This window comes from Pimephales promelas, chromosome 17 (assembly GCF_988280905.1).
Source record: "Pimephales promelas chromosome 17, fPimPro1.hap1.1, whole genome shotgun sequence".
Lineage (NCBI taxonomy): Eukaryota > Metazoa > Chordata > Actinopteri > Cypriniformes > Leuciscidae > Pimephales > Pimephales promelas.
The window spans coordinates 28230471-28241977 of NC_142785.1; the positions used below are offsets into that span (position 1 = coordinate 28230471).

The following is an 11507-nucleotide window of genomic DNA, read 5'->3' on the forward strand; positions in this document are numbered from 1 at the left end:
CGGGCCCTGGATCAATGTAAAAGGCACTCCGCAATGCTTTGAGCCTTGTCGGTGGGAGACTAGCGCCATAACTGCAATCTGGATGCAGGAAAGATCAAACAACTGATGGAGGAGAGAAAGACTAGAAAGTGGGGATAGAGCAGAGATAGGGGGGAAAGCAATCAGAGAGACACAGAGGACTTCCCAAAAAGACAAAAGTCAGAGGAAAGAGGGACCCCAACGCTCTGTCACTTGATACTAGAAATAAGACAAGAACAAAGAAAGAATGGCACTTCTTAATAAGTCAGTATCAAAAGGCATTACTGTACTTGTACAGTTTCTTTAGTGTAAAGACCTGGGTTCAAATTTCATTTATCTGTATATTAGGGCCGTCAGCAGAATATATAAATGCTTTTATAACAAGTTATGTCAATGTAACCTTATGAATTTTACAAGCCGAGAACTCCTCTGAAACCCGCCACCCTCCCCAGCTCCACCTGTATAGATCTTCAGAGAGTAGTCATGGTAGATGATGTCTAAAATAAAAATAACGTGATGCTTTAATGGACTGTCATGTGCTTAATCTTTAAGCCCCCAAATTAATACAATATGTATATGCTGAATCTCCAAAGAATTGTCTTCATTATGGGGCTTAAATATTAAACATATACACTCACCAAAAGGGTTATTAGGAACATCATACTAAAACAGTGTTTGACCCCCTTTCGCCTTCAGAACTGCCTTAATTCTATGTGGCATTGATTCAACAAGGTACTGAAAGCATTCTTTAGAAATATTGGCCCATATTGATAGGATAGCATCTTGCAGTTGATGGAGATTTGTGGGATGCACATCGAGGGCACGAAGCTCCCATTCCACCACATCCCAAAGATGCTCTATTGGGTTGAGATCTGGTGACTGTGGGGGCCATTTTAGTACAGTGAACTCATTGTCATATTCAAGAACCAATTTGAAATGATTCGAGCTTTGTGACATGGTGCATTATCCTGCTGGAAGTAGTCATTAGAGGGTGGGTACATGGTGGCCATAAAGGGATGGACATGGTCAGAAACAATGCTCAGGTAGGCCGTCATTTAAATGATGCCCAATTGGTACTAAGGGGCCTAAAGTGTGCCAACCCCCCACCCCCCCCCCCCCCAACCCAAGGGATTTTTTTCCCTTTTCACACCATTCTTTGTAAACCCTAGAAATGGTTGTGCGTGAAAATCCCAGTAACTGAGCTCAGACCGGCCCAACAACCATGCCACACTCAAAATTGCTTAAATCACCTTTCTTTCCCATCAAATTCAGTTTGGAGTTCAGGAGATTGTCTTGACCAGGACCACACCCCTAAATGCATTGAAGCAACTGCCATGTGATTGGTTGATTAGATAATTGCATTAATGAGAAATTGAACAGGTGCTCCTAATAATCCTTGAGGTGAATGTATGACAGTCAAAAGCATCACATTATTTTTATTTTTCAATATGATCCAGTGTTTTAAACAAACGTTTATTTCACCTATATCTACCCAACTCGTTTATCAAAACGACACATTTGGAATGTGCTAGAAAAGGGAGAACAAGAGGAGAAATCCAAAAGAAGTTGTTTTATCAGTACACGAGATGAAAATTGTAAAGAGCACATATGAGAGAGGAACTTGAAATGGAGAAAAGATCAAACTTTAACGTCTTTCAAAGCTGTCTCTTTCAATCGACCATTTCACATTAGATTTCAAAAACAGAACCAGTCTAGTAAAACTTTTGAGAAGGAACATGACAGGATTGATCTCGATACCACTGTACCTTACCAAAAAGGTCCATGTAAATCCTAAAAGAAAAATACAGTTTGACATGTCCAACACTGCCCAGACAGCATTATTATGAGTAACAGCTGCTGGATCTAGCCCAACTCTAGGTAACTGAATCTCTTTTCCTAAACTCCAAAACTGTGCAGAAGAGAAGAGCAAACTTGATCATTCAAATATGCAGAAATATCTGAGGAAGGATTTGAGAAATAAGTAGCTTCTAAATCGATTTGAGCCTTCTCTTCAGTGCAGGATTTCATTTTAGCTTCAAATGATGTCTGAAAGATCTTTTCGATTGCTCAGCTTGTCCATAACAGAGATGCCCTGCAGCAGGTAGAATTTTGTAGTCTTTTTGAGACTATGAAATGGACCAAAAGCAACCTATGTTTTTTTTCTGCCAGTTTAGCAGGTGGAACGATAATATAAATCACATTTTATTCAGATATGGTCTGCTCGGCTTACTTGACCTCCACTGTTTTTAGCCTTCTCATATTCTGATACACTATATGAACATACACTCTAGGCTTGATTATTGTAATGCCCTTTATCTTGGCCTACCTGCAAAGTCTATTAAGCGACTGCAACACATACAGAACTCAGCTGCACGTGTTCTTACTCCATTTCGAATATCTAGAACATATCTCTGGAGTCCTTAAGAACCTGCAGTGGCTTCCGGTACATGCCCGTATTGATTTTAAAACTCTTATTTTAACATATAAAGATGTACATGGAACCGCACCATTATATAAATGTGATTTAATTATGTTTTGTAACATTATATATGTCTTGACTGTCACATTTGATCAATTTAATGTGCCCTTGCTGAATAAAAGTGTTAAAATTCATAAGAATTAACCTAAACACTTTACAAATTGAAAAATATTATCCAATAATATTATCCATTTTATCCAACATAAATGATAAAAAAAAGAAATGAATCAGACTTTTTATAACCTTCTCAAATATGTAAAATGAAATACACACTAAAGTTACTATATATAGTTAAGAGCTTAATTAAAATCTTAAATGTTAATTTGATTCATAGCAAAAGTAAAACACAGCTAATAAGAATATGAACCACAAGGCAGAACGCAGATCCCTGCTCGATTTCTACTTTGATTAACAACGGAAATTTCTGGTGCAAGCAGGTTCCTGTTTTCCCTGTCATAATAATGAGAGATATTTCAAAGAAGCAGGCGAAACAATACACATTTTGTCATAGCACTCAAAAAAAAAAAAAAAAAAAAAAAAAAAACATTTTGGAAGCTTCTGAGAGGAGAAGCCCGGAAGCTCCCGATCAAAACAAATAAAAGGCTCCTCAGATGGAACAAGATGAGAAGGATGTTCCATCAGGCAGACTCCATGCCAGACCTTTATTAGTCTCTGACTCACCTCAACGCTGCTCGGTGGAGCCCAACAAACAGCAGATTAAATACATGGAGGAATTAAAGAAAAGTCGAAATCAAAGGAGATAAAAGCAGTCTTGCTCTCCACATATTAGCCATTCATCTCCGCCCCTGCTCCCAAATTAGGATCTGCGGGGGTCTGCTGGGAAGGGCTCAGAGTTGCGTCCCACTGTGACGTTTGAAAATTAGTTTGCGTGAATATTACAGGCAGAAAAACTGGAGAGATTGGCACAATTGATATAAAGAGTGACTGATTTGTTGTATTCCAATTTCAACTTTACGTTAAAGGGAATGAATGAGAATTTGCATTGAGATTCAGGAAACATACACTCCAATTAAACCAATCAGAACCACACAAGCACTACACTTCAAAAATAGAGCTACTTAGTTTCTCTTGTCTTGTTTTCCTGTCCAAATATCTAAATTTTCTCAAAATACATTAGCTTGAGAAATAAAATGAATTAAGATATTAATTATTGTAAACTGAAAACAAGAAAAAAACAACATTGGAGATAATAATATCTTAAAGAGCTTAATTCAAAGAGAAAACAAGATTATTTTTTGATTAACCAATTAATTTTTTTCCACCTCGGTTTAACCATAAACTCACTTAATTTTGATACTTTTAAAAAAAAAAAAACAAGACTTACCTATTCTGCTTTTTTTTTAGACTATTAACATTCTTTAGTGTGAAATGTTGTTGTTTGAGCATAAAAAAGGTCTGCAAAGTCACTCCAAAGGGTGTTATTCTCCATATCACGCACTCTTTCTGAACTCCCTGAAACACCTTGTCTGTATTTTTAACACAGTCTCATCCCAAAAAGTCATATAACTGACGTCTTTTGACCATACGTCAATATCCGCCTTTTTAGGGCCCCCTTAAACGTCGGTAGGCGATCCCGGGCCGTCATACAACTGATGCTTTACCTTTAACGTCAGTTAGGTGACGGGTTAGGTTTAGGGTTAGGTTTTTGTCTGGGGTAGAGTTAGGATCCCATAACCTCATCTACCGACGTTTAAGGGGGCCCTAAAAAGGCGAATATTGACGTATGGTCAAAAGACGTCCCAAAACGTCAGTTATATGACGACTTGGGATGAGACCGGGTTGGTATTCTCAATGCATTCTCATCCTTGGGCGCCATCTAACTGACGCTTTTGACCATGCGTCTTAATCCAACACACATGGCAACCTTTAGCGTCAGTTAGATGATGCTCATCCTAGGGTGTCAGCTAACTGACGCTTTTGACCATACATCTAAATCTGACGCACATTGAAACCTTTAGCGTCAGTTAGATGATGCGGGTAGGTTTATGTAGGTATGGGGTAGAGTTAGGGTTAGACCACTAGGTAGTGCGTCTCATATTGACGCTACAGGGTGCCATGTGCGGATGTTGACGCATGGTCAAAGGTGTCAGTTACATGATGCCTTGGGATGAGAACGGGCTGGTATTCTTGAATTTTCATCTGGGAATGTACGGCTCACAATATTCCTCATTTAAATTATTCCTGCCCAAGGCATATGCAAAAGAAGGGGCGGGGCCTGATTGAGTTGCTCTGATTGCTCTGAAGCATTTTGAGAGCTGGTTCGGAGCCGGTGCCTGCACCAGTTCTTTGTGTTTCGACAGCCCAAGAACCGGTTCTCGGCCTGGAAAACTGGTTCCAAGGCTGGACTTGAACCGTTCTTTTGCCACGTCTTGCTTACGTCGGGGGCTGGAGCGGGTTTAGATGTGTTCTAAACATATTTTCTGACCATCGCAAAGTTAGGAGAAACTACAGAAACACGATGGAGTCCGCCTTTGTAATTGTTATGCTTAAAGTTGGCGCAAGCGTTTTTATTAATTTATTTTTATTTGAAACATAAGCAAAGAAGAAAACAGTCACGATATAGAACAAATAAATGGAAAGAAAAAAAAAACACAAGACAGGGGAACATAACTTATCAGAAAAGATTACATATCAAATGAAAAGATTAAAAGACTTACATATTTCAATTGTTTTTAAAGTTTTCTTGGTACACGAGTTAGAGATAATCCCAAAGCACTGTACTTGCAAGCGTTTCTAGCGACGTACACAGTGACGTAACGACGTCGTTCCCTGGGCGCTCTAGTCAGTGGAAAAACAAACAGGTTCTGAACGGGTTCGCAAGTTGAACCAACTCCGAACCAACTTTAAACCGGCACCAGTTCCGAACCAGTTCTTTTTGGGTGGAAAAGGGGTAATTGAGTGTGTTGGAACTCACGGTTATGGTAAGAGTGACATTTCTAAAACACGCTCGAATCGGTTGACCAATCACAACAGACTGGTCCAGCTGACCAATCAGAGCACATTGCTCTTTTCAGTAGGAGGAGCTTGCAGGGATAGCTGCTAAACATAGTGTTACTGATAGACTGGGAAGAGAGGCACTGCATTTTTTTTTTTTTTTCTAAAACCTATTCTAGTAGACTTTGTATAGGGGCATAATACGGCCTCTTAAACATATCACATCATTAGCAAAATTAAAGTAATTTAAGAATGTTTAGATATATGTATCAAGGCAAAAAATACTGAGAATGAATATATGGAGCTGCCTGCTTTTGATATTTTCTGAATATTACATTTTAATGGAAACTCATGCAAGACTAAGCTGCAAGCTAATATCACCACCAAGTCAAGCATTTGCTTTAGCTAATTGGATATTTTAGACAAAAGATTATTCTGATTCACTGAACTTTGAACATGTAAAAACTAAAAAAAACATTTGGCCGTAATAGGCATACACAGACTACATGCTAATTTGGAGATCTCACCCCGTACAGCTTTTCAATTGCTCATCTGAAAAAGATGAGTTGCACTCGAAATCCTCCGCCTAAAGGTATTACATTAATAAATGAAATTTTGACTGGCATTTATTTTGACTGCATAAAAAAAAAAATATATTAATTAGCTGTTTGTTTCAAATGATTCTCCTATTTTCATGAACTCACATAGAAATGTCTTCAAGAAAGAACCAGCATCTAGGACAAATTACAGTTTTAATGGCCACTGATTTATATATCAGAAGACACAAGCATAAAAGTCTTGATCTCAATTAAAATTCACAAACCAAAAGCACGCTACTTCATAAATTTCCGAATGGAAACATTAACAGCAACCAACTTCAAATAGCCCCCTGCTTCCACATTACTCTACATTAAAGTAAATGTCCTACTCTCCTCTGGCTCCCTATTGCCTCTCTTTCTCCTTCCCTTTTGGGAAAGATGACACGGGGATCGGCAGGAAAAAAATGATTAAGGACTGCCGAGGCCTGCAGGGTAGAGATAGTCCAGCAAGTTCCATCACAGCTCTTAGGAGTCTTCAGGCAATGAGAAACAGACCAAGAAGACCAAGGTTTAAACAGATTTTCAAACGTGTTCAATTATTTATTTATTTATGTTCCCATGTTTATTTATTATTTAATTATTTCCACAATTTTATAGGATATTGTATTGTGTGAAGCACTTTGTTACGGCAACAATGCATTCAAAATGAACGCTTAGGTTATGGATTTAACTCATTAATCTCACACAGTTGTGATATTGCTTTTGTACAACACTTGAATTAAAGGGATAGTTTACCCAAAAATGAAAATTATGTCAGTAATTACTCACCCTCATGTTGTTCCAACCCCGTAAGACTTTCATTCATCTTCGGAACACGAATTAAGATATTTTTTGATGAAATCTGAGAGCTGGATCACTCCTCCATAGGCTTCTAAGGGATTGAAACTTGCCGGCCCAGAAAAGTTATTAAAGACATTGTTAAAATAGTCCAAATGACCACAGTGGCTCAATCTTAAGTTTATCAAGCGACAATAATACTTTGTGCGCAAAAAAAAAAAAAAAAAAAAGAAAAAAAAAAAGAAGAAGACTTTATTCAACTATTAGTATCCTTCTTTGTGGGCCTCGAGTGAGTTGTGTAACAGCACAGCGCTTATGTGTTGTACGTTACACGTAGACCTAATTGGCCGATGCTGGTCATGTGTGTGAATGTCTTACGGGGTTGGGTGAGTAATTAGCCTTTCGCCGGCCCCTCCCTCAAAACGGCCATTGTCCAATCACACATCATAGAAACTGTTACTATGTGAGCTGGTCCGTCAAACATTGACTCGAAGCAAGATGGTAAAGCGGTGCGTAAATCAGACACAAGATACCCCGAGAGATTGTCTGGAGGAGTTGAGTTTTTTCCCTTTCCAAAGCCAAAAACAAAAATCCCAATCACTAATGCAAAAACTGAACAAACTGTACAATATTTTATATTTATATTATTTAGATCATTTATATCCATAATATACATTATACAGATAACAACCCCATTAGCGAAGTGGTATAGCATTTTTTGAATAATTTATTCCTAAATTCTTTAAAAAAAAAAAAACATTGGCAATATTATTACTATATCAGTTTAGTTAAAATTAATAATGTTCAGTTGGCATCTTGATCTTTATTTTTTGTCTCGTCTCTGTTTACGCTGATTAAAAAAACCCATCAAGGAACATTTTGGTCAGCAATTGCATGACGATATCAAAACAGACATAATGTCTGAACCCTCAAGGCTTAATTAAAGTAGTTCAAAGTTTTAAATGCCAAAAAACAGCTGCCCAGTTTCATCCCAAACCAAGCTCCAAGCATGCTTTCTCCCCAAACGAATCCATTCAAGCTGTCCTCACATCTATAAAATATCAAAGTGGATGACGACACTTCAGCCTTCCCACACTTCGCACATGGGGCACTGGAAACGGAAGCCCCTTAGACTCGAGGCCATACCCAGCTGTCATGTCATATGCCATTGTAGACTGGCCGGCCCTCGGTGAATAATCCCGTCCTGGAATGCGTGGAGAATTCAGATGCCATGCTTGTGGCATGCCAGCCACGCATGAGGTCCTGTGGTTCACGAGGCTGGGAGACTTGGCATGGCGATTGGCTGAGGTACAGTTGTGTCTGGTGGGAGCAGGTGTTACAGAGGGGGGGTCAATCGGGGGGTTCAAATGCTGCAACCCCCGCCATCCACACGCTTTGCCTGAGTCCGAGAACAGGTGCGGCGGGGCACAAAGGGTTCAGTGCAAAACCCGAGATTAAAAGAGGCTTTAATGCAGAATTGTATTATCAACACCGAGTGACGGGCCGGCTGTGGGACCGTGAGGATGTTTTTACAACCCTACACACACACACACACACACTGTACAGTGTCTCCTTTGGAGTTTCAGCCAAAGAACGGCCGTGCCAGCTTGAATGCCTCTCTGTAGCAATAACCAGATGGATTATCTTTAGAAAAGAGACGCGGGCATGTTATCCGTGCAGACCTGCCAGGCTCTTATCGTACAGTGAATTCTGCTCACCGTAATTGACTTTATCACCCGGCCCCCGACTGTCAATCCACTTGGACTCCATGGCAGAAAGAGAAAGAATGAGAAAACATCTGCTTGTCTCGAGAACATAACTGACTGTTTGTTTTGACTGTTTCCCCCCCATTATATATAATGTCTATATGTATAAAGAAGAATTGGTAACACTTTACAATAAAGTTCACTAGTGCATTGGTTAACCTAGTTAACAATACTTCTTCAGCCAGACTGATCTCATGAAATGGCGTTTGTATGACACGCCAATTCGTATTTGCATTTTTGGCGTGCTATCAACATGCATAATCGTTTTTCAGCGTGTTTATCAACGCCGTTGAGTTAACGCTACATTACTGTATATGACCTACCTCAACCCTGTCCCTATACCTACCCGTCACTGGGGTTAATACCATTTATGAGTCTTCATACCATCCGAGGCAAAAACAATATCGCTCCCAAGATGTAGATCTACATTTCGCTTCATTTCGCTCTGACAAATAACGGCGTGTACATACATGCATACACGCGCACGCGGATAGCTCAAAATGCATATAGATAACACGCCACTTGACTTGAAAGTGTGTGTTTACTACTATTTATCCTGAGTGGCTATATTGTCACTGGACAATATCTGGATAATATTTAGTTTGTATTGAGTTGAAAGCATATATTTTCTACCCACTATCACAGTAATGTTACATATATAACCCTTAAATGAAATAAATAAAAATAAAGATGTAAAATATACAGATAATTAAAAAAAATATTTTTAATTAGCTTTTATTTTACATCTTTAGTTTTAATTTTAATTTTACTTTTTAAAGGTTTTTTTTGTAATTTAATGTGCTTTTGTGATTTTTTTAAAATCTATTTAGCTTTTCTTTTTCTATTCTAGTTTTAGTAATTTTATTTAGTTTAAGCCAAGTCCATTTTTCTAATTTTATTTTAATTTTATTTAAATATTAGATTTTATTAGAATATTTCTAATGTATTATTTTAACTTTACCGAAAACTACTCTTAATAGTTTTAGATAAGGTAACTGTTAAACTAGGAATGCAAATATAATAAAACCATTGTAAATAATATCATACTTTTAAACCATTCTTTATATAGAATACCAATAAATATCAAACAATAAATGAGTTAAAATACCTTAAATGTTATCAGCACATTAAAAACCTTTTTTTCTCTCTCAAATTTTCCAGAACCCCCTGAGCATGAAAATGATCAACTAGAATTGCCATGTGTTTTTTTTAAAGAGTCAAACATGTGTTCAAGAGAACAGAATCATCACCTCGGGGGGAAAACTAGAGTAAAAAAAAAAAGAAATGGAAATTCTGTCATTCAGGTCTGTATGATACTGTTTACATCTTCCACACACTCAGAAGCTTCAGAGAAAAACAATTCTTGGAAAGAAAAATCCAACAAAAAAAGAATACATCCTGAAACCTGATTAGACTCCATTACTGCTGTCTATTGTTATTTTCAGAGGAAGAAATAACCCGTTTCTTAGCCGCTAACAGTTTAGATAATTCATTTCTCACATTTTTTCCGTGGCATGCGCGGTTCCGTACGGGCCCCTGTGTTGGTTTATCTCCGGATCCTGAGGTGAACCTAATCAGGAGCTGAGGCAGGGGACTATGTGTCATGGCAAAGTCAAATAATTGGATCTTTGATTTAAGAGCTGCATGAAAAACTAATTGCATGAGTTTGTCATCATCTCTCCTCTTGTTTGCTTCCTACGGCACCGATCGTCCCCACAGCTCCCAGAGAGTTGTAAAGAAACAGAAACTCGTTGTCTAGCTCTTTGCAAAACCAAGCTTGATTTTATTGCCTATTGAAGCCTCGGTGACCACAGGCGAACAGCTTTGAATGAAAAGGGCAAAAAGCAATTATTCGATTTAAGATGGCATTTGGATACACAACGGCCAAATGAGCATTGATTAGAGGGGAAAAAGGCTGATGAGGAAATATAAAACGAAATATGTCGACGAGTCTAAGACCACACAGTAAATAGGTGAGGTCCCGCTCTCTGTTTTCTTGCGTCCCGCTGACATTTTGCCCACCTCTGCACTGGAACTGAGAAATAATCTGCACCAATCGATTGACTGTTAGTGCTGTAGTTTTGCCTTTCATCAGCTGGGAACCAAGAAAAACACGAGCGCTGGAAAGAAATCTTTTTAACGGGTACATCAATACACGCTATGAGCACGTTCTGTTTTTCCTCTTTCACTCCGTTTCTTTTTTAACACTCTTGTTCCTGTTTACTGACAGGTGCCTCATCAGCACTGCAACATGCAACAGGAATCAATACAATCTGTACACCTGAGAAAAGATTGTTATTCTGATTTACTTCCGAACCTGAACAATGTGGCAGTCGACACAAGCAGCTTTGTCTGAAAGTGTGTTTTTGCATCATCTAGGGATAAACACGAGACACTTTCACACTCGAAACACGTAAGGTGCCACATTTGCCATTCATAAACGTGACAGTTTTCCTTATTTTATACGTATCACCAATGCCGGGTGTAATCATGCATTACAAATAACATGATGGTAAGATAGATTAAATGTGAGCAGGCATTTACATTGCATCTAACTTGCACAAAAACAGATTCAGTATTCCTCCAAAATAATAAAAACTGTGAAATGCACACTCAGAATATATCTGGCAACCTCGAGTCATGGGGGAAGGTGGGGTTACACCCTAATTTGAAAATGATTGCAGTACTAGTTTTGGCCACAATCTTGCATACAGCTCCTTTAAATAACACAAATATACTTTATGTATTTAAAGGAGCAGTTCACTTTTGTGGATAATTTATTTACCCCCATGTCATCCAAGATGTCCACTTCTTTCTTTCTTCAGTCGAAAAGAAATTACGATTTTTTAATGAAAACATTCCAGGATTTTTCCGAGTCATTTCGTGAACCAAATGATTCGAAAAAAAAGGTCC

General features: G+C 38.3%; 1 protein-coding gene across 6 annotated transcripts in view; it reads right to left on the minus strand.

The window, feature by feature from the left end:
• Window positions 1-11507, minus strand: part of sdk2b (sidekick cell adhesion molecule 2b) — a 328267-nt gene that overhangs the window by 148719 nt on the left and 168041 nt on the right. Inside the window, exon 2 of one of the 6 annotated variants that reach the window (XM_089122339.1) lies at window positions 6820-6936. The exons of the other annotated variants lie outside the window; for them this stretch is intronic. Coding sequence (XP_088978465.1) covers window positions 6820-6856 — 37 coding nt within the window. The 5' untranslated portion in view covers window positions 6857-6936. The remainder of the gene's footprint in view (window positions 1-6819; window positions 6937-11507) is intronic. 6 annotated transcript variants of the gene reach the window in all.